General features: G+C 46.3%; 1 protein-coding gene across 2 annotated transcripts in view; it reads left to right on the top strand.

Annotated features, from left to right (window-relative positions):
- The window catches only part of SYTL3 (synaptotagmin like 3), a 120430-nt gene that overhangs the window by 93664 nt on the left and 548 nt on the right, over positions 1-26218 (top strand). For both annotated transcript variants that reach the window (XM_077486730.1, XM_077486731.1), the window contains exons 11-15: positions 2175-2277; positions 5296-5466; positions 17070-17184; positions 17267-17372; positions 17490-17686. In XM_077486730.1, coding sequence (XP_077342856.1) covers positions 2175-2277; positions 5296-5466; positions 17070-17184; positions 17267-17372; positions 17490-17686 — 692 coding nt within the window. The remainder of the gene's footprint in view (positions 1-2174; positions 2278-5295; positions 5467-17069; positions 17185-17266; positions 17373-17489; positions 17687-26218) is intronic.

The raw sequence follows: 26218 nt of genomic DNA, 5'->3' as shown, positions 1-26218 counted from the left end.
CAAGTGACACATTAAAGCGGTAGTAAACCCGCTAATGTTTTTTTTTTTTTTTACCACCTGCAAAGCAAAAGGCATAATGAGCTAGTATGCACCGCATACTAGCTCATTATGAAATACTTACCTTAGAACGAGGCCCTGACATCTGGCCCGATCCACGCTGAGGGAGCTGACATGCTCCCTTGGCGTTTCTTCCGGGTATCGCAGCTCCGGCGCTGTGAGTGGCCGGAGCCGCGATATCGTCACTCCCGCGCATGCGCACGGGAGATTTCATCCCGGCTGAGTCCGGCCACTGCTGGACTTTCAGCCAAGAATCCCCTTGTGCGCATGCGCCACTGCAGTCAGCGGCGCATACCGAGGGGAATATCTCCTAAACAGTACAGGTTTAGGAGATATTTTTTTTTACCTACAGGTAAGCCTTATTATAGGCTTTCCTGTAGGTAAAAGTAAAAAAAGTAAGTATACAACCACTTTAAATACAAGTACACTGCTGCTCTCTCAGCTGCTGCTACTCGCTCTGGTCTCACAAAATAGCTGAAATAGTTAAATAATACAGTTTTTTGAACTTGGGGAGGGTCTTATGATGTTATCTTAACTAAACACTTCTAGACGCAAACGCAGCTATACTCGGGTAAACGCAGCATGCAAACGGGCGATATAAAACGCCGGTTTCAAGGTGTCAAAAAAATCGTTCAGAGGACTTTGCCTCAGCATCCTGTGTACATGGAGCCTTAACCTTAGTAAAAATATTCAGTATACATATCTTAATTTTAGCCAGTCACGTGACAAGGTTTTCACTCCTGGATATTACAGCATTCACATAATGATGTGCAGTTGCACTCTGAAAAAGCAGTTGCTCCAGAGCTTAGTAAATGAGCAGAAGCTCTGCTGACCTCTATCATCCAATCATGTGCAAGCCAAATTGCTGTTTTTTTTTTTCTTCTTCTTGCAAATGATTGGGTATTTTATGCAGCATGCTATTGTGAGCCCAGGCTTCCCCTGGGGTATGTCACTGACTACCTGAGCTCACAGAAAGTGGTTAAATGACACAGTGGGGGTTATTTACGAAAGGCAAATCTCCTTTGCACTACAAGTGCAAAGTGCACTTGAAATTACACTGAAAGTGTACTTTTAAGTGCAGTCGCTGTAAATCTGAGGGGTAGCTATGAAATGAGGGGAAGCTCTGCTGATTTTATTATCCACTCATGTGCAAGCTAAATTGCTGTTTTATTTTCCTTGCATGTCCCCCTCGGATCTACAGTGACTGCACTTCCAAGTACAATTTCTAGTGCGCTTTGCACTTGTAGTTTGCACTTGTAGTGCAAAGTGGAGTTGCCTTTCGTAAATAACCCCTATTGCACCATTTAAGTGTTGTGGGTCTTAGGACAGAATGAACAGAAATACAAATCCTTTGGGGGGGGGGGGGCAGAAATACAAATCCAGGGGCTTTGGGAAAGAATACTGTTCCCCTTGTATGTATTTCACCTGTGCTTTTATCTGATTGACTGAATTTTAACTTTAAAATAGTTTATGCTGAGCTCAACAATTCACACTTGCCCTTTTTAGTAAATGAAAAAAAGTTACCATGCAAGTATTTAGACCACTATCAATTCTTCAGAAATAAATGATAAAAATAAAATAAATGATGATGGGGCTTGAAGCTGACCAGTTAATTTTTTGTGTCAAAAACTTGTGAGGTGTCACAACAATGTATAGCAACAGTGAAAAGAAGAACATTGAGGTTTATTTACTAAAGGCAAATCCACTTTGCACTACAAGTGCACTTGGAGGTGCAGTCGCTGTAGATCCGAGGGGACATGCAAGGAAAATAAAAAACAGTATTTTTGCTTTTACATGATTGGATGATAAAATCAGCAGAGCTTCCACTTATTTCAGATCTACATCGACTGCACTTCTAGTACACTTTCAGTGCAAAGTGGATTTGCCTTTAGTAAATGAACCCCATAGTTTTCTAAGATAAATGTAGGAGAGGAGTGCAACCAACCACAGTGTAGTAAATATATACAGATTAATTAAATGAAAATGAACCATAGCACTAGCAGCAGTCAATTTTGTTCTTGGTTCTCTTGACAAAGTAACTTTTTATTTTGCAGATTGCCCTGTACAACTCAAGTGCCTTTTTAATTTTATGAAGTTCTTCTTTTTTTTTTTTAAAGATATGTAAAGACATACTTGCTTCCAGATAGATCTTCTGTTAGCAAAATGAAAACAAGTGTTAAAAAAAATACAGTGGACCCAATATTCAATGAAAGTTTAAAGGTAACATTGTTAAATTATTTTTTCCATGTAATCTGATTGCTCTAACTAAAAGGGCTAAACTGATATATACACCATTTACTAACTTTGTCTTTCACAGGCACACACTGGGTCTCACAGATTTAATAATCTGTGTAACATGTCTAGAAAGCAAAACAATCTTGAGGCTTCCTATTCTCTATGGGATTAAGCCATTTATTAATGCAGATCACTGCAAAAATACAGCACAATAGTTTGGTGTTCTGCAGGTGCTAAAAAGCCCATACCACCCTGAAACATTCTGCCGTGCTTTGTCTGTAATATCCAGTAATAAATGGGTTAATTCTACACAAACAGAGAAGCCTAAGGCCGCGTACACACGCGCGGACTGTTGGCCCAACTTTGTCCGTCCAACAGTTTGAGCGAACAGTCCGCTCAAACTTAGCATGGACGGACATGGCCACACACGACGGACGAACAGTTTGCTGAAACCGTGCGCGATGACGTGAACGGCACGTACGACGGGACGAAAAATACGACGTCCTATACACTGCAATGCAACCTTCCGACGTGGAAATCCTTTCTGAGCATGCGCGAGACTTAGTTGGCCGAACAAGCCTACACACGAGCGAACAGTCCGCTGAAACCTTGTTTCAGCGGACAGTTTTTCGGAATTTCCGTAAGACCTTGTTCGGCCAACTGTCCGCTGAAACTGTCCGCTGAAGCCCCACACACGAGCGGACTGTCCGCCCAAACACTGTTCAGCGGACAAGGTTGGGCGAACAGTCCGCGCGTGTGTACGCGGCCTTAGGATTTTTTAAATCTATAGTGGCAACCCATATGGACACCCCATGCTCTTCCACTATCTTCAAACAGAAATGTGGAAATGACCAACTCACTCCCGACATGACAACTATACTATATTCCTTACCAGGGGTGTTGCTAGGATTGTGAAAGACCTGGGGTACCCTAAAGAAAGCAATGATACAATGTGCTGTGGCAAATGGGGGGGGGGGGGTGATCACATTGTGCTAAAAGTGCACAAATAGAGCTTTATTTTGGTGGTATTTCATCACCTCTGCGGTTTTCATTTTTTGTGCTATAAACAAAAAAAGAGCGACAGTTTTGAAAAAAAACACAATATTTTTTACGTTTTGCTATAATAAATATCCCATTAAAAAACAAAAACACATTTTTTCCTCAGTTTAGGCAGATACATATTCTTCTACATATTTTTGGTATAAAAAATCGCAATTAGCGATTATTGATTGGTTTGTGCAAAAGTTATAGCATCTACAAAATAGGGGATAGATTTATGGCATTTTTTTTTTTAATAGTAATGACTGCGACATTATGGCGGACACATCGGACACTTTTGACACATTTTTGGGACCATACACATTTACACAGCAATCGGTGCTATAAAATTGCACTGATTACTGTGTAAATGTGACTGGCAGGGAAGGGGTTAACACCAGGGGGTGCTGCAGGGGTTAATATGTTCCCTATGGGAGTGATTCTAACTGTGGGGGGAGGGGACTCACAAGGGGAAGAGACCGACCGGTGTTCCTCTGTACTGGGAACACACCATCTGTCTCCTCTCCTCAGACAGGACGTGGATCTGTGTGTTTACATACACAGATCCACGGTCCTGCTGTGTTTCCAGGCAATCGCGGGTGCCCGACGGACATCGCAGCCGCAGGGCACAGGCACCGGGTCCTGAGCGATACCGCGGGTGCGCACGCGTGCTAAAGTAGTTAATGTTGTTGGAGTATCCCAGTTACCCTGCTCTATCCAAGTTCAAGTTCGCAATACAGCATCAAAAGGAATATCTATAGATTGATCATTGTGCAGTGGTGGTTGGTCATACTTGCCCCATCTAGGTCGCAGAAAGCGCTTCCTCTGGGTGGCGGCTTCACCTTGCATATCCTGCTCCTCAGCAGCCAATAGGATCACTTCTCCTCTCGGCCAATCGGGTCTCAGGACCAGATTCCTGATTAGCCTAGGAGAAAAATCAGGAAGGCAATAGCCACTATTAATTCGCTATTGTCAGACAACTGGGCAGGCTCAGGGCGCAGTGCTCTGGGCCCCAAGTCCACCCTTCTTTGAAGCCAGTTACATAGTTACACAGTTATTCAGCCTCAGGCTCAGGCTCTAATCATGTGCTTCTAAAACGAAAAAGAAAACCATTGGAACCCATGCATCTGGCACCCTGCATGTAGCTTAGGGGCCGGACGCATGGATTAGGGAGGCTGCACCCCTGTGCCCCGTATGGACGAGCCGCCACTGTCATTGAGTCAGAAGAGTGACTGTGACAGTGTGCCTAGTTGCTCTTGAGGTGAGGTGTGAGGTGCTAAATATAGAGATCTGAGCAGAACTGACATCATTGTTTGAGAGTAGAGAGGACAATTTCTGAAATTTTTGATTTCTGAAAAGATTAAAAGTTATTTCTTTGCATTTGTCAAACAGATAACCAAGCACTTTGAGTGGTATAACTTACAGACCATAAGGGGGCAAATAAGAGAAATTCATTGTAATGCCGTGTACACACGATCTGAATTTTGTTTGGAAAAAGCTCTGATGGTTTTTCCGATGGAATTCCAATGGGATTTCGCTCAAGCATACACATGGTCACACCGTACGACGGGACTAGAAAAAGGAAGTTCAATACTTAGTAGCCAATAGCTTCCATCTCCTAGTAGAATCTGAGCATGTGTGAGTTTTTGCGCGTCGGAATTGCATACACACGATCGGAACATGCTCTCAAATTTTTGCTGGCAGGAATTCGGCCAGCTAAATTCCGATGGAGCATACACACGGTCGCATTTTCCGATGAAAAGTTCTCATCTGTCTTTTGCTGGCCGAAATTCCGATCGTGTGTACGGGGCATAAGGGTTTTCATACACTTTAAAAGTAATTAATTGTGGTAGTAAGTATGATTATACAGATGTATAAAGTCCTTGGCAGTAAAAAACATGTACATCATCGATGATGGACTAACTGTACAGGCTTTCCTTTGCTTACTGTTATTTTCTTTCCTAGTACACCATTGACCGTTCCCAGCTAGAGACAAGGACTCTTCATGTGTCAGTGTGGCATGCAGGTACTCTGAAGAGGAAAGTCTTCCTAGGAGAAGTAACAATACCTTTGGAATTATGGGACTTTGAGGACAACTCCACGCAATCCTTTCACTGGTATCAGCTTAAAGCAAAGGTATAAGTCAAATGCAAATCATTTTAATATATAATGGTATATAAACAAAGAATTAATTCATTTGTATTCATTTGAGCATCGACTGAATAGTGCTTTCTGGTGGTAATATTAGTGGAACGTGCCTGAGTGATGTGTGTTGGCATGATGGCTTGTAAATTTCAGCAGGGGAATATGGGACAGGGTGAAAGCACAAGAGCACAATTGGAAAACAGTTGTCATCCCATAACAAGAAGTGCCTGAACAATGACTTTTGGTAGCAGAATTATAAGGTATTCTTTTATTGAGTTCCATGGATTTTAAAAGATTGAAAACAACATTTAATTACGTTAACATGTTATAGCTTTTATTACATTTTAGTAATTAGGTTTCTACTTTAAGGTAGTTATTTTTAAATTGGAAAACATGATCTGAAGCTGCCTTTATTATAATTAGTCATATGGGATAACAAAGAAAGTTTTGCATTACATTTGCTAGCATTTAAAAAAAACTCCTAGAATCAGATATGTGACTAAGACTAATAAGTCAGTTAATTCTATAAAAAAAAGAAAAATAATTAAATAGTCAGAACTGTAATTTACTAAATGTGATAATATATATTAAAACATGAAATGTATGACCAGGTAAATACAAGAACCTGATAGTCCAATTAAACAAAAATGCCATATTCTCTAACTTACTAAATTACATTCTCAACATAATTTTTAAGAGCTGTGAGGGAAAAATATAGGTTGGGAATGAGAATATTTTTTCAAAATAAAAAATCTTACAAACAAACTTGAGCATAGATTCAGTTAGGGTTGTCTTACTAACAGCCCCAACAGGGGCGGACTGACAACTCATGGGGCCCCCAGGCAATAGAAGCTCATGGGGCCCCCTTGGCCACCACACTCAAGCCACACCTGCACAGGGAGACAAGGGGGGAGAAAGCACACGGGGACACTGGGGGGGAGCACACGGGGACACTGGGGGGGAGCACACGGGGACACTGGGGGGAGCACACGGGGACACTGGGGGGGAGCACACGGGGACACTGGGGGGAGCACACGGGGACACTGGGGGGAGCACATGGGGACACTGGGGGGGAGCACACGGGGACACTGGGGGGAGCACACGGGGACACTGGGGGGGAACACACGGGGACACGGGGGGAGCACACGGGGACACGGGGGGAGAGCACACAGGGACACTGGGGGGGGAGAGCACACAGGGGGACACTGGGGGGGGAAGCACACAGGGGGACACTGGAGGAGGGGGAGCACACACACAGGGGGACACTGGAGGAGGGAGAGCACATTGGGGGGAGCACACAGGGGAAACTGTGGGGGGGAGAGCACTGGAGGGAGAACGCACGCACACACACACACACACACACACACGGGGACACTGGAGGGAGAGCACACACACACATGGGGATACTGGAGGGAGAGCACACACACAGGGGGACATTGGAGAGAGAGCACACACACAAACACATACACGGGGACACTGGAGGGAGAACGCACACACACACACATACAGGGGGGACACTGGAGGGAGAACGCACACACACAGGGGGACACTGGAGGGAGAACACACACACACATGGGGACACTAGAGGGAGAACGCACACACACACACGGGGACACTGGAGGGAGAACGCACACACACACAGGGGGACACGGGAGGGAGAACGCACACACACACAGGGGGACACGGGAGGGAGAACGCACACACACAGGGGGTCACTGGAGGGAGAACGCACACACACACACAGGGGGTCACTGGAGGGAGAACGCCCACACACAGGGGGTCACTGGAGGGAGAACTCACACACAAACACACACACGGGGACACTGAAGGAAGAACGCACACACACACACGGGGACACTGGAGGGAGAACGCACACACACACACGGGGACACTGGAGGGAGAAGGGGGACACACAGGGGGACACTGGGGGGAGAACACACACACACAGGGGGACACTGGAGGGAGAACGCACACAGGGGGACACACACAGGGACACACACACAGGGTGACACACACAGGGACACAACACAGGGACACACACACACACACACACACAGGGGAACACTGGAGGGAGAACGCGCACACACACAGGGGGTCACTGGAGGGAGAACGCACACACACAGGGGGTCACTGGAGGGAGAACTCACACACACACACACGGGGACACTGGAGGGAGAACGCACACACACACACACACACACACACACACACACACACACACAGGGGGACACTGGAGGGAAAAGGGACACACACAGGGGGACACTGGAGGGAGAACACACACAGGGGGATACTGGAGGGAGAACTCACAGAGGGGGACACACACACAGGAACACACACACACACAGAGACACACACACACACAGGGGGACACACACACACAGAGGGACACACACACACAGAGACACACACACACAGGGGGACACACACATGGGGACACACACACATACACACACACACACAGGGGGACACACACACACACACAGGGACACACACACAGGGGGACACAAACACACACACACACAGGGACACACACACACACAGGGGGACACACACAGACACACACAGGGATACACACACACAGGGACACACACAGGGGGACACACACACACACAAATGTACGAATGTTGAGGCCAGGACAAGTACAGGCGATAGTAGATGGGGTTGCTGACAGTGCCTCTGGTTCCTTGACATTGTGTCCCACCCAGTCTCCTGATGAAAGATCAGAGTTGGCACCTGCAGCCGATGTCCATCAGTCTTTCACATCACCCCCTTGCAAATCAGCCAAGCAGTCTGCGCCCCAAATCATGCAGCAGTCTCTTCTGCTTTTTGATGACTCTGTTAGCAGGGTTTCCCAGGGCCATCCACCTAGCCCTGCCACAGAAGTGGAAGAGATTGTGTGCACCGATGCCCAACCACTTCTGTTTCATGATGAGTACATGGGAGGACCATCGCAGCACGTCTCAGATGATGACGAAACACAGGTGCCAACTGCTGCTGCTTTTGCAATTGTGCAGACTGACAAGGAGGGCAGGGGTGAAGACTGGGTGGAAAATGATGTGGAGGACGATGAGGTCCTGGACCCCACATTGAATCAACGTCATGCAGGTGACAAGTGTAGTTCGGAGGAAGAGGTGGTGGTCGCACAGAGCCACCAGCACAGCAGAAGAGGGAGCAGGGTGCAAAAGTAGAGCGTCCGTCCCCTAGACACTACGCCTGCTACTTCCCAACACTGCAAGGGACCGAGCACACCAAAACCAGGTCCAAGGAGTTCCCTAGTGTGGCAGTTCTTCAGACAATGTGCTGATGACAAAACACGAGTGGTTTGCACGCTGAGCAATCAGAGCCTGAAGCGAAGCGTAAACGTTCTCAACCTGAGCACAACCTGCATGACCAGGCATCTAAGTGCAAAGCACGAGCTGCAGTGGAGTAGACACCTCAAAAACCAAGAAAGGTCTCTGGCTCCTCCTGCTTCCTCTTCTGCTGCAGTCTCGGCCTCTTCATCCACCTCTGTAGTGACAGTGGCACCTGCCAATCCGCAAACAGAGGATCTGCCAGCAACTCTACCACCTGGGTCACCAACCATCTCCACAATGTCCCATGGAAGCGTTCAGCTCTCTATCTCCCAAACACTGGAGCGGAAGAGGAAGTAGCCCCCTAGCCACCCGCGATCCCTGGCCCTGAATGCCAGCATTTCAAAATTCCTCGCCTTTGAAATGCTGTCATTCTGTCTGGTGGAGACGCAGAGTTTTAAAAGCCTGATGGCATTGGCTGTCCCACAGTATGTCCTGCCCAGCCGCCACTACTTTTCCAGGTGAGCCATCCCTTCCCTGCACAACCAAGTGGGGGACAAAATCAGGTGTGAACTGTGCAACGCCATCTGTGGCAAGGTCCACCTAACTACAGATGCGTGTCCAGTAAGCACGGTCAGGGACGTTATATCTCCCTAACAGCACACTGGGTAAATGCAGTGGGCCTGAGGCAGATAGCAGTTTGGCGCATGTCCTTCCACCACCGAGGATTGCAGGGTGCTTCACTTTGCCTCCTTTTGCTAACTCCTCTTTCTCTGCTTCCTCATCCTCTACTGCCTCCTCAGCCGGTCAGCGTAACACCTTCACCACCAACTTCAGCACAGCCAGGGGTAAACGACAACAGGCAGTTTTAATACTTTCCTGTTTGGGGGAAAAACTCCACACCACGCAGGAGTTGTGGAGAGACATGGAACAAAGACCAATGAGTGGTTGGTGGCAGGGAGCCTCAAGCCCGGCCTGGTGGTGTGCGATAATGGGTGAAATCTTATAGCAGCTCTGAGCCTAGCCGGTTTGACGCACATCCCTTGCCTGGCGCATGTGCTGAACTTGGTGGTCCAGAAGTTCCTTAAAAAATTACCCCCATATGCCAGAGCTGCTGCAGAAAGTGCGGGCCGTCTGTGCGCACTTCGGTGTTCTCACCTTGCTGCTGCTTGCCTGTCAGTGCTGCAGCGTAACTTCGGCCTTCCCGCTCACCTCCTCATATGTGACGTGCCCACAAGGTGGAACTCCACCTTGCACATGCTGGCCAGACTGTGCGAGCAGCAGCAGGCGATAGTGGAGTTTCAGCTGCAGCACGCACGCGTGAGTCGCTCTGCAGAACAGCACCACTTCACCACCAATAACTGGGCCTCCATGCGAGACCTGTGTGCCTTGTTGCGCTGTTTCGAGTACTCCACCAACATGGCCAGTGCCGATGATGCCATTCTCAGCGTTACTATCCCAGTTCTATGCCTCCTTGAAAAAACGCTTCGGGCGATGATGGAAGAGGATGTGGCACAGGAGGAGGAGGAGGAAGAGGGATCATTTCCAAGGCTTTCAGGGAAGTCATTCACAAGTGGCTATAAGGGTGGGTTTCTGCACCAACAAACACCAGGTACACAATTGTCTGGCAGCAAGGGCACAGTTATGGAGGATGAGGAGGAGGAGATGGAGGAGGAGGAACCATGTTCACAGCAGGGTGGCACCCAGACCAGCTCATGGCCATCACTAGTGCGTGGCTGGGGGGATACAGAGGACACAGACGATACACCTCCCACAGAGGACAGCCTTTCGTTGCCTCTGGGCAGCCTGGCACACATGAGCGATTACATGCTGCAGTGTCTCCGCAATGACCGTCGAGTTGCCCACATTCTAACTGGTGCTGATTACTGGGCGGCCACCCTGCTGGATCCCCATTACAAGGACAACGTACCGTCCTTAATTCCCTTACTGGAGCATGATCGTAAGATGCGTGAGTACAAGTGCACGCTGGTTGACGCACTGCTGGTGGCATTCCCACCTGACACCGGGGGTACGGTGGAAGCACAAGGCGAAGGCAGAGGAGGAGGAAGAGGTCGCCAACGCAGCCGGGGCACCGCCAGCACCTCAGAAGGCAGGGTTAGCATGGCCAAAATGTGGAAAAGCTTTGTCAGCACGCCACAAGAACCAGCACCACCAGCCGAGATGGAACGTCTTAGCAGGAGGCAGCATTTCACCAACATGGTGGAGCAGTATGTGTGCACACGCTTACACTTACTGAATGACGGGTCTGCCCCTTTCAACTTCTGGGTCTCCAAATTGGGCACATGGCCTGAGCTTGCCCTTTACGCCTTGGAGGTGCTGGCCTGCCCTGCAGCCTGTGTATTATCTGAATGTGTATTTAGCATGGCAGGGGGCGTTATCCCTGTCCAGAGCCAATGTGGATAAGCTCACGTTCATTAAAATGAACCAGGCATGGATCCTACAGGACTTGTTCGTACCATGTGCAGAATAGACATGTATACCGTGTTCTGACAAAAACTGTCTGGCCATCGGATAGTGTCCGGCCCGAGGACAAGGAGATTCCGAAAATCTCGAAAGATGAACGGTGCCTGCGCAGTGAGTGCAGGTTCAAGCCCCACCATCCAAGTGGACATACTGTACCACATAGTAACAGGGCACCTCACGGGCTCGCTTCGCTCGCCAAGCTTCGGGCACGGCCTCGCTTCACTCGGCTTGAACCTCGGATGGTGTGGCTTGAACCTGGACTTTCGGAAATTTATGAAATCCCCTTGTCCTACATACTGAGCAAGCGCAGTACAGGGTGGACATTATCCGACAAAGACAGAATTCGACACATCACTGGCCTTACCCAGCCATTGTTGTATTTTTGAACCAGTGTTGGCTACCTTGTCCTCCTCCAGCGCCGCTTCCACCTACACCGCCACATCCACCGCCAGCTCAACCTCCTACTCCATATGGACCTCGTCCACCTAGGTCAAGATAATCATTTTTATTTTTTTTAATTTCAAAGTATTTTATTTTCCCACTAGCTTATCCCTTAAATTGAATATTTTTTTTCCAGAAAGGGTGTATTCTGGGGCATTCCCACCATATATGTGGCATTGTGCCGTTGAGTTTCTCAGGTTCCTAATCACTTCCTGTACCTCTTCTTCTGAGAAGGGAGCCTCCAGCATATATATATTTTTTTATTTATTTTATGTTATTTTAAGTTACTTCACTATCCACATTTGTTTGCAGAGCACTTGCCATGCTCTTAACATCATGTTGTTGCCATTTGCCGCCCCCTAGCCCTTTCCATTACTTTTTTAGAGCCATTTTAGTCCTCAAAAGTTCAGGTCCCCATTGACTTCAATGGGGTTCGGGGTCAAGTTTGGGTCAAGTTCGGTCCCGAACCCGAACTTTTTTCTGAAGTTCGGCCGAACCCGTCGAACCCTAACATCCAGGTGTCCGCTCAACTCTATTAAAGAGGAAGTAAACTCTCCCACTCTGATGCTTCTTTTCATTTAGTCCATAGCCACTGTAATCCAGCCCAAATCGCATATTACTTACTGTTTAAAGAAACTTTAAAAAACTTGTTTCCAGGGGTTAGGCAGTGCCATCTTAAGTATTGTTTTCTGAGTCCACAGTGGAGTGTATTTCCGCCCTTACATGGAGCACTTCCTGTACTGTTAACCAAGCCTCCTACTCAATCCAACGTTTCTATGGCAACCCTGCTTCCCTGTTCATACCTTACTTGTTTATTTCATAGTATTTACTTGTGCCGCTGTCTAATGTTGCCTTTGTCAGACTTATCAGCTTCAGCTGATAAGACTGCAGTAATGGCCAAGTTTAGACTGTATGTGATGTCACATGGTCACATGGTGTGTAGGAGGAAGCTCTGAATTATTTTGAAGTGTCCTGGGAGTTCAGTGTTGTGTGCCGTAGGAAGTCCTGATAACAGATAGATAAGCGCATAGAGAGTGTGCCGTAAATCAGGGGAGATCTGCGCATGCTCAGTGACTTCATTCTACAGAACAAAAAGGATTACAACAATACTAAGCAAGTAAGCAGATATCTACAAGCAGTGTTAATTATGGGTTTTTATGCTGATTTACATGGGACAAAGTTGTGGGGGAGGGTTTACAACCACTTTAACAACCACTTTACTATTACTGACTGATTAACCACTTGTTGAACACTGAATGCTGATATACGTACTTACATTGAGGACGGATATCGTTGTTATGGCAGCAGATAGCCGGCGGTCAGCTACAAAATAAAAGTAGTCTCTGCGGCAGATTCACCGCAAGATCACTTTTATTGGCGGTGGGAGAGGGCCCCCCGGTGGCGGGAAGATGGCCCCCACCCATCTCCATGACATTGCAGGGCGGAAGCGACGTCAAAACATCACGTCCGCTTATAGCTCTTAAAAGGCCATTTTTTTTAAATAATTTTTTTAACCTCCCTGGCGGTATGATTATTTCGGATTTTAGGTGCTGAAAGCAGTACAATTATTTTGCATGAAAATTTGGCGTTTTATATTGTAGACCTGTAATTCTTAGGAATAACTCACTTAAATCTGTTCAAACCAGAGTCTAGCAGACATCCCGTGTATGAAATCATAAATTATAATATAATAAATAACTATAAATAATTATACCAAATAATAATATAACAATAATAACAATTATTCAATAATGTAATCAAACCAAAAACACTGAAATTTGCTCAGTTTCAGAATTGTCACTGTCATTACTTTTCAGTATTTGATGACGGATTTCCCCACAAATCGCTATCGCTCAATTCTGTGAGTGATTCTAATTTATTATCGCTGTTTTCTAGCTGGTCTAAAATCACTTTTGATGTAAAGGGACAGTTTTGGTTGCTATGGGCAATCTCCAGGCATGAAGAACAGTTTTTATAATATAAAACGGCATGCAGGACACTGGGCAGAACACTAGGGACAAAGGGGATGTGAAATAATTACATACAGCAATGTAATCTGTAAGATTACATTATACTGTATGTATACTGTGTGTTTCACTTTTTGAATTTGGCTCCGATCTCCATCCCCGTGTGTCACAACGCTCGCGGAGGACTAGCCGCTCGTACAGCGGGGGGGACATCGCTGGATCCAAGGGACAAGGTAAGTAAACCCCCTCCTGCATTCAGTCTGGCTCGGGGTTACCGATTTTGGTATAAAATTTCCACCCCGAGCCAGACTTGGGAATACCGCCAGGGGGTTAAATTACAATTTTTTTTTTTTATAAATTGCATTTTACTGTAAATATGAGATCTGAGAACGTTTTGACCCCAGGTCTCATATTTAAGAGGTCCTGTCATGCTTTTTTTCTATTACAAGAGATGTTTACATTCCTTGTAATAGGAATAAAAGTGACACAATTTTTTTTTTTAAACAGTGTAAAATAAAAAATAAAAGGGAAAATAAATAAGAAAAAAAAATGTTTTAAACGTGCCCCGTCACGCCGAGTTCGTGTGCAGAAGCGAATGCATACGTGAGTAGTGCCTGCATATGAAATCGGTGTTCAAACCACACATGTGAGGTATCGCCCCAATTGGTAGAGCAAGAGCAATAATTCTAGCCCTAGACCTCCTGTATAACTCAAAACCTGCAACCTGTAGAACTTTTTAAACGTTACCTATGGAGATTTTTAAGGGTAAAAGTTTGTCGCCATTCTACAAGCGTGCGCAATTTTGAAAATGTTGGGTATCAATTTACTCCGCATAACATTATCTTTCACAATATAAAAAAAATTGGGCTACCTTTACTGTTGCCTTATTTTTTAATTCAAAAAAGTGTATTTTTTCCCAAAAAAGTGTGCTTGTAAGACCGCTGCGCAAATACGGTGTGACAGAAAGTATTGCAACAACTGCCATTTTATTCTCTAGGGTGTTAGAAGAAAAATGTATAATGTTTGGGTGTACAAAGTAATTTTCTAGCAAAAAAAAATGTTTTTAACTTGTAAACACTAGTCATGTGCGCCGTCAATAAATTTGTTTTGTTTAGTTTCATACGAAAATGAATTCGTATTTCGTAATTCGTGTCCGAAATTCAATTCGGATTCGTATGAAATACGAATTTTTGTTAGATTCGGAAACTTTTCGGAAAATAACGAAAGTTCGTTATGATGAATTTATCATTATGAGGGGCTCCCACCATCCCTGTGCTGTGCTGACTTCCTGGGTTTTTAACCTTTAGGTTCGTTAACTTTTCGTAAAAATAACGAATGTTTGTTATGATGAATTTATCATTATGAGGGGTTCCCACCATCCCTGTGCTGACTTCCTCTGATTGGTGAACAAAACACCAGTCACGTTTCTGTTGTAACGGAATTTGGATCCGAAATTCTGAAATTCGTTAACAAAATTTCATATTTTGTATAAAATTCGTAAGCATAGAAATTCCCATAGGGTTCCCACCCTGCTGGGTGTCCATTATGAGGGGTTCCCCCCATCCCTGTGCTGAGTTCCCAGGTCTGAGTATACGCCCGCTGTGCCCATTATGAGGGGTTCCCACCATCCCTGTGCTGACTTCCTGGGGTTTTAACTTTTAGGTTTGTTAACTTTTCGTAACAATTACGAATTTTCGTTATGATGAATTTATTATTATGAGGGGTTCCCACCATCCCTGTGCTCTGCTGACTTCCTGGGGTTTTAACTTTTAGGTTTGTTAGCTTTTTGTAACAATTACAAATTTTCATTATGAGATTGGATCCAAAATTCGTAAATAAAATTTCGTATTTCAAACAGAATTTGCATGCATAAAAATTCATATTTCGGATTTGTACGAATTTTCGATTCGTACGAAACTAATCGCACATGTCTAGTAAACACATCTCAAAAAAGAGGCCCATTCCTTAAGTGGTTCATTTAAAAGTATCATTATCCTGGTTAGGACCTAATCTTTGAGTAATTAAAGTGTATGGCAAGACAAAACATTTTTTCTTTGTATAGTGTAATGAAGGATTAAAACCATTATATGGATTTTGTTTCCTTTCTGTGTCCTGCTAGGAAGTTTTCCCTTCACTTCCTGTTTTGGAAGCACAACAGAATATTTGAGGAAATTGCCCCAAAGCAAGGGAAGTCCACTCTTACTGTAAGCCTAGTACACTACACCACTAGTTATTTTTTCCGTTCAAAAAAATTGACAGCTCTGGTTGAAGCTGCTGTACTAACATTCCGAAGTTAATACAGCGATCTCCCCTGCTATTCTATTTTGTTCTGACAGGGGGAGTGGCCCCCATCTAAACACTCTGGTCAATGCTCTCAGCCATTGGCTGTGAGCGCTGATCAGGAGTCGGTCGGCTGCTGGTTTTTTAGCATGTTCGTCCGACAGAAGCCGACCATATGGTCCGGCTACCATACACACGGGCCAAATGTTGGCTGGTTTATATTGAACGTTGCCTGACATTCGGCCTGTGTGTACTAGGCTTTAGATGGTCATCATCAGAACAGATTTTTCCTCTCCTCTTGCCCTCACAACAAAACTGTTTCTCTCAAGTGGGAACAAGGCAGCACCAAAAAATTGTCAGGGGATCTAAAACGAAAATAACATTTTTCCTTTTATATACACTTTAGGGCTGGTATCGGAGGCTATTTCTGTATGACAATTCTATTAGATTATTATAAACTAGTGGTGGAAATCATCACTTAAAGTAATACTAAAGGCATATGTTTTATTTTTTTAAATAACAAAACCTGTTATACTTGCCTGCTCTGTGCAAAGATTTTGCACAAAGCAGCCCTGATCCTCTTCTTCTTGGGAGGTGCCCTCATAGCAAGCCGTGTGCCTTTGGGGGCATTCATGTGTGCTCCACCCAGAGCCCTACTCTATGTGTCCATAGGACCTGAGAGTGTGCACATTGCTGGATTGAGATAGTTCTCAGCTATGTATTGGGGGGGGGGGGGGCGGAGGGGAAACTGCATGCAGAAGGTCTGTAAGCTCTGTATACTTACTTTGTGTATTTACAGGCCTCTCTGGTCCAGTCATGTGATCTCCCCTGTATTAGCCAGTGGCGACTGCAGGGGAATGGAGAAAGTGCCCGACAACAGCTGGTAATGCCTGAGTGGTGACATCACTCATAGGCTTACTATGGCTCATCCCTTGTTGGTCTTCCCTCCTCTCCCCTGCAGCCAGTACTGGCTGAGAGAGAGGAGCCAATCGCGTGACTTGATTGGAGCAGCATGATAGGTAAGTAGACAGATCTTTTATTACAAAGGTTAGTTACGTCAGGTGTTAGGAGAGGGAGGGGAGCATTTTTAAGAGTAGTTTGACTGGAATTCTACTTCAATATTTTTGTCTAGCCACAGAAGCATGAAGAGCACCCAGTACAATATCATGGAGAGTTGCATCTGAGAATCAGATTAGAAATACCCCCAGTTCCCACAACTTTCCAGTATGAGCACCATTCATCACAAGGTATGTACAGTATTTTGGGACCTGAAGTTTGAGTCACCATCTAATCTATGAATGTCTTATTATAACAGTTTTCATCATGCAGGTATAGAAGGTAAACATTTGGGAATGGTCCAGCTTCATCTTATAATAAAAAATGCCAAGAATTTGCCATCAAGACCAGATGGAACTTTAAGTCCATTTGTAAAAAGGTGAGCTGCCAGATTTTATAAATGTTTTGTATCTGACAGAGCAGCCTATTTAGCCTAAAATACTATATATACCCACTTTTATCTTTATTAATATTCTTCTTTTTATGTATATGTAAGCTGTCTTATCCTGCCAAACAAACGTGAATTAAAGAAAAGGACCCCGGTTCTAAGAAAACAAACCTGTCCTGAGTGGAATCACTCCATCATTTATAACATTACGAATCAAGATGATCTGAAGAAGTCACGACTAGATCTTACTGTTTGGGACCAGGGTCTGAATGAGTTCTTTGTGGGTGGGACCAGTATGAGCACAGGTAACAGGAAACAGACAAATACTGATATACTGTATGCCAACCCCTCACTGTACATTGTGCCTCATACATTATAGAATTATTCCCCAAGTGAACTTCTTGCCTTTTGTAATCCTATGAAACAATGATCTAATGGACTTGATATGGCTAGGTGTCTATATGCAGCTAAACCCACTTAAGAGTAGGAATATCTAAATGCAAAAAAATGATCTGGGACACATAAGGCCCCTTTCACACATGCGGACGATATGTCCGTATTTCATCCATCCGTTTGCGGATGAAATACGGGCATACATTCATCCCTATGGGATAGCGGGTGTCTGCGGATGAACATCCGCAGACACCCGATTTCGTCCGCCTCCGCTACTGTCCGATTCTGCAGACGGAGGAAAATCCTATTTTTCTATCCGTCTGCAGAGCGGATCGAATGAACACGGACAGACGGTCCGTGCGCATCCGATCCCCATAGAGGAGAGCGGAGAGCTGACAGGGCGGTCCCTGCACAGTGTGCGGAGACCGCCCTGTCCGCCGCCGCCTCAGCGGGGACAACGGAGTGATCCCCGCTAAGCGAGCGGATCATCACGGGGCGGATCATTACTGATCCGTCCCGCGTGAAAGGGGCCTTAGGCTCCATGCACACTAGTAGTAGCTTCTTAGCATTTCGTGTTCTGCTTTTAGAAGCAAATAGTGTTATCTTATGTGTCCATGCACACTATTTTAGTCTACAGGTATTTTTTAAGCTTTAGCGTTTAGGATCAGAAAACAAGAATATTGTGCATTTTGGGTTGTGACTCCGCCCCCACAACCCGATAGGACCATGTAACTATAAGTTGCAGAGAGGGCCACCACCCCAGTATTCTATATATACACATCACCTCAGAAGGGTGGGTGATTGTATGCTGCCATGAAGAATGCGACAGGAAAGGAAAATTACGGAAAGGTGAGTATACAATTTTCCAGTTTCCTGTCGCATACACTTTGGGGAATAACTCGAAGACTGGGTGGGAATGCAAAACAAGTTTATTAACAAGGAATGTAAGAGTTGGCTTGGATAACAGTTTTTCCAAAATTCACTGTTGATAGGCGTGCGGAATCCACCTTATAATGAGATATGAAGGTGATTCTGGAAGACCAGGTGGCTGCTCTACAAATGGTTTCCGCCGAGACTCTACAGTAGGCTGCCCATGAGGTTGCCACTGCCAGTAAGCCTTTTTGATGGCCTTCACCAGCCATGAAGCGATGGTATGAGAGGATGCCGCCTGGCCTTTCTTAAAGCCGTGCGGGATGATTAAAAGGTTTTCCATTTTCCTGATAGGTTTGGTTGCTGAAAGGTATTCCAAGATGTTGCCCTTGACATCTAGCAGATGAGGGTCGCCCTGATCAGTGACAAGTGCTGGGAGGTTGATTTCCTGATTGAAGTGGAAAGAGGAGGATACTTTAGGGATAAAGCGATCTGAAGGCCTCAGGACTATTCTGTAAATGATCAGGTACGGCTTCTTAGCCAGCAAGGCTTGCATCTCTGAGACCCTCTTTTCCAATGTTATGGCACTTAAGAATGAGACTTTTAGTGTTAGATCCCAGAGGGAGATGTTTTCAAGTGGGAAGAAAGGCTCTTTAGATAAGGCTTCCAAGACAACTGAAAGATCCCAGACCAGGAATGAAGGTTTCCTGGGGGGGGGCCTTAGTTTTAGACAGGCCTTCTGAAACTGTATAGCAAAGGGATTATGTGCCCACTTGACTCTGGTCAAGGCGGAAAGGGCTGACACTTGGACTTTCAAGGTGCTAGACCCAAGATCTTTCTCTAGGCCTGACTGCAGAAACTCCAGAACCTGTGACACTGATGGAGAATATGAGTCTCAGCCTTGCTGTTGTGCGAAGGTAACAAATTTTTCCCAGACCCTCCTGTTGGTGCTGTAGGTGTTATTCCTTCTGGCCTGGAGTAATGTATCTTCCACCCTCTAGGAGCAGCCCTGATCTAGAAATCTAGCCCTCTCAGCCTCCAGGCCATTAGATGTAGCTTCTCCAGATTTGGGTGAAGTAGCTAACCTTGAGAAAGCAGGTCCGCCGACAACGGGAGAGGAAGTGGGTCTGCCATGTTCAACTGTAGGAGGGTAGTGAACCATGGCCTCCTCGGCCAAAAGGGATCACAGCCACTACCAGTACCGCTGGTCTCTTGAGCCTCAGAAGGAACCTCGCTATGAGGGGAGTCGGGGGAGGCAATCTGTTCCCCCCGCTGAAGTAAAGGGAATCCTTGACAGGAACCTCTGGCTCTTTTTGTTTGCGGGTGTTGCTGCAAGGTCTATATCCGGTGGTCCCCAGGTCCGAGATATGAGGGTGAAAGCCTGGGGACTCAGAGACCACTCATTGTTGGAAATGAAGCTCCTGCTTAGTGAGTCGGCCAGGAGGTTCTGGACACCCGGGACGTAAGCTGCCCTCAAATCCAACAGGTTCAGCTGTGCCCATTCCATCACAGGACAGACCTCCTGCATCATGGAGCTGCTTCTGGTGCCCCCCTGCCTGTTGATGTGGGCAACAGCCACTCTGTTGTCCATTCTCAGAAGGACTTGCTTCCCCCTCAAGTGAGGGCTGAAGGCCAGAAAGGCTTGAAAAGCTGCCTTCATTGCCCTGAATGGCCAGCGGCCTTGAGCCGCGTAATCTTGATAGTGTGCCCCCACCCCTTTCAGGCTGGCATCTGAAGTCACTATTTCTTGAAGTTGGGTGACTATATGTTTGCATCTCTTCAAGTTGCAAGGTCGTGTCCACCACCGTAGTGATTGCTTGACCTCCTCCGAGATGGATATCAGTTGGGACATAGACGTGGCATCCCACGGGCACAGAAAGGAGGTTTGCATGGGTCTTGAGTTCCACTGTGCCCACTGGACCATCGGGATGGTCGCTGACAGAGAGCCTAGGAGACTGAGGCAGTAAAGATGTGGTTAGGATTGATTTTCTTGCTCTCTGGATCAAGAGAGGGATTTCCTCTGGTGGAAACAAGTGTTGTTCCGGCCCCAAGGAAAACCATCCTTTGGGTGGGCTGGGTATTGCTTTTTTCCCAGTTTATTAGCCACCCTAAACTCTGCAGCGTGGAGACTAGAATTTCCTGGTGTTGGATGAGGGATTCCTGGCTGTGTGAGAGGAGAAGGATGTCGTCCATGTAGTGGTGGACTCTTAGCCCACGTACACACGGTCGGAGATTTTGCCAACCAAATCCGTCGGATTTTGCCCGTCGGATTTAGTCCGACGGATTGTGTCCGAAACTGTTGCATACACACGGTCGGGCCAAGTTGGCGAAAAATCCGATCTTTCAGAACGTGATGACATAATTTCGTTACGATGGGACTACATTCAGGCTAGTAGCCAATAGCTTTGATGTAGGAATTTGATCTGAGCATGCGTGGCACTTGGTCCGATGAAAATGCTCTACACATGATCGGATTAGGTCTGTCCGGCCCAGTTGGTCGGGAAATATTTCCAACATGTTGGAAAATTGGGTCGGACGGAGATTCGGACGGAATCAGTCCGATGCATACCACACACAGTCGGATTATCTGACGACACGGTCCGATAAGACTCATTCCGACAGATTCTCCGACCGTGTGTACAAGGGCTTAGTCCTCTCTCTCTCAAGGAAGCTATTACTGGTAATAGGACCTTCGTGAATGTTCTGGGGGCAGTAGAAATCCAGAACAGGAGACTTTGAAATTGGAAGTGGTGATGATTTACTGAGAAGCGAAGAAATTTCTGGAATGCGGCGTGAATAGGGATATGCAGGTAGGCGTCCTGAAGGTCGATAGAAAGCTTCCAATCTCCCAGATTTATAGCTTGGAGGATCGACTGCAGACTTTCCATTTTGAATGACCCTTCTCAAATTGATCAGTTGAGGTTTTTTAGGTCCAAGACCGGACCTCTGATTTCTTCTTCACCAGGAATAGCGGGGAGTAAAACCCCTCGCCTCTTTGTGTTAGTGGAACCTCCACTATCGCCCATTTTTGACAAGGTCCTGGATGTACTTGATTAGTAACATCTTTATTTCTCGAGATGGTTGAAGATTGGTTAAGCAGAATTGATCCCTTGGGGGGCGTCCTCTGAACCACCATTTGTGCCCGAATCAGATGGTGGCCACCGTCCATGGGTCTTTTTATTATTTCTGCCCAGACCAGCCTGAATTTTGAGAGTCTGGCTCCCACCACCGCTGGCTGGACGGACTCACATTTAAAAGGACTTTTTTTGTCACTGGAAGCAGGGGTCTTGGGTTTCTGGAATTTTATGAAGGACGTCTGAGGGTTCTTCAAGATCCTTCTATATTCCTTCCCAGGCCAGTAGGCTTTTGCATCCCTGTATCTTTGCGGGAGATTGCGCCTAAAAGGAGGCGACCTCTGCTGCTTTGGTCTTTTATCCGAGGGGATAAGCCCTGATTTTCCGCTGGTCCCTTTCGAGATGGCTGAATCCAACTTTGCCACAAAGAGGTTTTCCCCATAATACGGGATTCGGCACCAGTTGGACTTGGAGGCGGAGTCTGCCACCCAGGGCTTTAGTCATTTTGCCCTTCTGGCCATTACAGAAGCCAGCATGGCACTTGATGCGGATTTAATTTCATCAACAGAGGCCTCTGCCACAAAGTCCCCCACAAGACTCAGTTCCTGCAGAGCTTTGGCTATCTTTTCCTGGTCTGCGCCCTTGGAGACAATCTTTTTGGTGTTTGCAGACCAGCTGGAGATGGCTCTGCCTACCGCTGCGAGCACCACAACTGGTCTGCAAGTGCCTCCTGCCAATAGGTAGGCCCTTTTGAGATCGTTGTCAATCTTCCTATCGAGCACATCCCTGAATGTTACTGCGTCCTCGATAGGAAGCATCACGTGCCTAGCTAGACGCATCAAGGATGAGTCTACTACTGGGGGAGAAACCAAGGGGTTCACTTTAGGCTCCTTGAGTGGGTACAACTTGGCAAGTCTGTTAGTTAGACTGGATTTTTTCTTGAGTCTTTTCCATTCCTCCTTGATTGGTTCATTCAATTCTTCAATGAATGGAAAAGCCTCTGGGCCCTTCTTGAGATTCGGAAAATATTTTCTCCGCTTTTACTGGACCTCCTGGGGTTCCTCCCAGTTTATCGCCTCTTTGACCGACTTTACAAAGGGCTCTATCAGCGAAAAATCAAAGCCAGCCGATGCTTCCAACCCCTCGTTGTCAGGCGGGGAATCCTGCTCCCTTGATGTACTGGGAGGAGCGAGTGAGCCACTTTATGTTGAAAATTCTGTATCGGGAGTTAGGACTTGCGGAGTTGAGACTCCAGCGGATTCCCTGGCATCCGGTTCTTTTTCTTTTCTCTTCTTTGAAACACCTGTTTGGCTTGCCCAACAAGCTTTCCCAGTGGGACGGGAGTGATGCGCTGGTGACTGATGTCTACACGCAGGGGATCTTCTGTGGTAGGAGTGGCTGTGTCTTGAATAAGATTTGGATCATCTCCTTCTGCGACTCCCCCTGTGACCTGAGCGACTTCTTCCACGACTTGAGCGGCTTCACCTGTGGTCAGAGTCGCTTCTCCTGTGCGAGGTCTCTCTGCGTCTTGAGTTGGACGACCTTGAGGACCTGATAGGGCTGACCAATTTAGGCAGCAGTAGTGGAATCCTGCTCTCTTTTTCAATCTTCACTACTTACCGAAGTAAATCCTCCCCCTTACTTATTGGGCTGATGGTGATCTGCTGGGGCAGCGTCTCCATAGGGAAGAAGTAGTGGTATACCTAGGAAGACAGAATAACACATAAGAATAAGACATGCAAGAAAGGCAGAATGAGGACAAGCCAAAGGACAGCCACTTACCTAAAGAAAGGGTACACCAGAGACCTCAGTGAGAGCAAAAGGAGCAGTCCAGATACACAGAATCAGGCAGAAATCAGTCTCTAGGGCTTTTTAAAACTGCCGCCATAGCCGCTGAGGCTGCATCTCGCTCGCGCATGCGCAGTAGCGCCCCGAAATACCCAGCGCCATTTTTAAACCTGGCAAAGTGCAGGGAACGCCCTGAGACTGTGCACTGCGCATGCGCGGAAGCGCGAGATGCTCAGCGCACATCGGGAAGTCTCACAGAGGGACAACAAGGCCCAGGAACAACAGTGAAGAAAAATGGAAAGGACGGAGACTGCTGCAACACAACTAAGCCTGTTTAAGACTTATATTAAGGCCGCTGATACACCCCTGAGATCACCAGAGTGGGGCTCCTTCCATCTAGCTCGTTTAGAGGCTGTACAGGTAAGGACTTCCACCCAGGAGAGGCTAGAACCTGGCTGGGGCAAAGCGGTAAGGGGGTGCTGATCCGTTCGGTCCTGACAGGTGAGAAAATATAAGAGAATACTGGGGCAGCGGCCCTCTCTGCAATTTATAGTTATGTGGTCCTATCAGGTTGTGGGGGCGGAGTCACAACCCAAAGTGTATGCTGTCATGAAGATGCAACAGGAAATACTTTTTTTGAGGGGGGTTTTCTGGGTGACCCCACCCCTTGTGACATCATCAACTGGGTCATGCTGTGTCAATGATGTTACAAGGGAGTGGGGTATAACCAGGGCCGCTGTTAGAAATCATGGGGCCCCGTACAGCCTACCTGACAGGGCCCCCTTCAACCACGCCCTTGCCCCCACCCCTGACCCCGACTTGAAGTGAAATGCAGGTTTGTTGCTGTTTACATATGCGTGTGAAGCCAAAACATGTTTGCAATTAGTAAGCATGAAGGAGCAGGGGGCAGTTTACATTTCTTTTCAATTTTATTTTATTAATTACAAATAAAAAAAATCTTACACTGTATCTTTACATTTTTTATTGTCATTTTTGCTTTCACAGGGGGTGGACAACATTCCTTATGATAGCAAGTGCCATAACAGGTCCTCTTTATAGGGAGATATGAGGTCTTTTAGACCCCATATCTATCCTCTGGCCTCCAAAGCATCTGCTCAAGCTAAGATCAGTTTGATCATATGCTTGGTCAAGAGCATATCGTGATGATTGAGCATATCATTGATGATATCGAGATATCATCAACCTTCCAATCCAGCAACGATGGGAAGCAATTAAAGGGGATTGGTTTGGGGGGCAGTAAAAATGCAGCTCCGCTGCACGTTTACTGCTCCTCCAAATTCGTTTTTAAAGTAGCATGTTTCTTATTATCATCAGGTTACAATTATCACACAGGTATCACAGTAAACAGGGGCTCTATCATGACATGAATGTATCATGACTTTATGTCACATGGCTGTTGAGTGCTGGCTAAGTTAACTTATGGCTGTATTGCATATAACAGACTGTAACAGTACAACCATAATAAAGTCAGCACCCAAAAGCAATGTAACACAGAGCCATGACAGAGACCCTGCTGTGCTGCCTGTGTGATGATTGTAACCTGCTGTGAGATATATAATAGGACACAGTGAGTATTCTTTCCTCTATTTCCCACTCACTGTGTCCAGTGCAGCCAGGATCTCCTCCTGCTCTTCCCTGTCAGCCATTCAGCTTCTTCACATCTGGGGAGGATTGCAGCCGGGAGCCGAACGGAGAATGACAATATCACTCCGCCAGCCGGGACTAATAAAATAGTGGGGCGGCATGATGTATATGCGCCCCGAAAATAAAGAAATAGTCCCTCTGTTGTGCTCCCCTCCTGAGCCCCTGCATTGACCAACTGAGGCCCAGGAAAACAATTTACCCACTCTGTAAGCAAGTGGAAGCAGGGAAGAGTTTAGAAAATGTTTTTTTTTAAATGCAGTAACGAATTGTTTATGATGCTCGGGCCCCACTGTGTAGCTGATCTGGGCGGGCCCAGTACATCAGGGCTGATTGTACTGCCCTATCAGCGGCCCTGGGTATAACTGGTGATGTCACAGAGCAGCCCCGCCCCTTCATTTATTTAGCGGCCAGTGTTTATTGGAATCAACATGGTATCCACAACGGGGGACAATTTTGTTTTAAATAATTGACTTTTTACCACTTTATTGGTGAATAAGATGGGGTACTATGTACCCCATACTCATTCACATGGGGAGGGGGATCTGGGGTCCCCCTTGTTAAAGGGGTCTTCCAGCTTCTGATAAGCTCCACACCTGCAAAACCCCACAACCACCAGCCAGGGCTGTGGGTATGAGGCCCTTGTCTCCATCAATATTAACCAAAGGCAAAACAGCATAAAAAAGGAAAACCGCCAGCAAAAAAAAAAACATTACTATTGAACATTTTTTATCCAGCATTTTTCCAATTTTTTTTAGCTCCTAGTATGCATGAAGCTTAAAAGTTGTTTATACTTCCCAAACAATTTCTCTTGCTTTTAGAAAAAGTTACTGCAGGAGTGCAACTGTGATTGCAGCCTAACACTTCCATATGTAAATGTAAACACTTGTTTCCATACTCACCTCTCCTGCATTGGAGTCCTCTACATCAAACACCCACCTTCCTGTCCATAAAGATACCAGAGGCAAAGTCACGGAGCTAAGAATCAGTGCTTTGCCCAAAGAATACTAAGCATATATGCAGACACAAGCAACCATCAACAGATCTTTT

This window comes from Lithobates pipiens, unplaced genomic scaffold (assembly GCF_037356315.1).
Source record: "Lithobates pipiens isolate NorthernLeopardFrog02 unplaced genomic scaffold, aLitPip1_a1.2 Scaffold_18, whole genome shotgun sequence".
Lineage (NCBI taxonomy): Eukaryota > Metazoa > Chordata > Amphibia > Anura > Ranidae > Lithobates > Lithobates pipiens.
The sequence above is the reverse complement of the archived record's forward strand: the minus strand, read 5'-3'. Positions and strand labels throughout refer to the sequence as shown.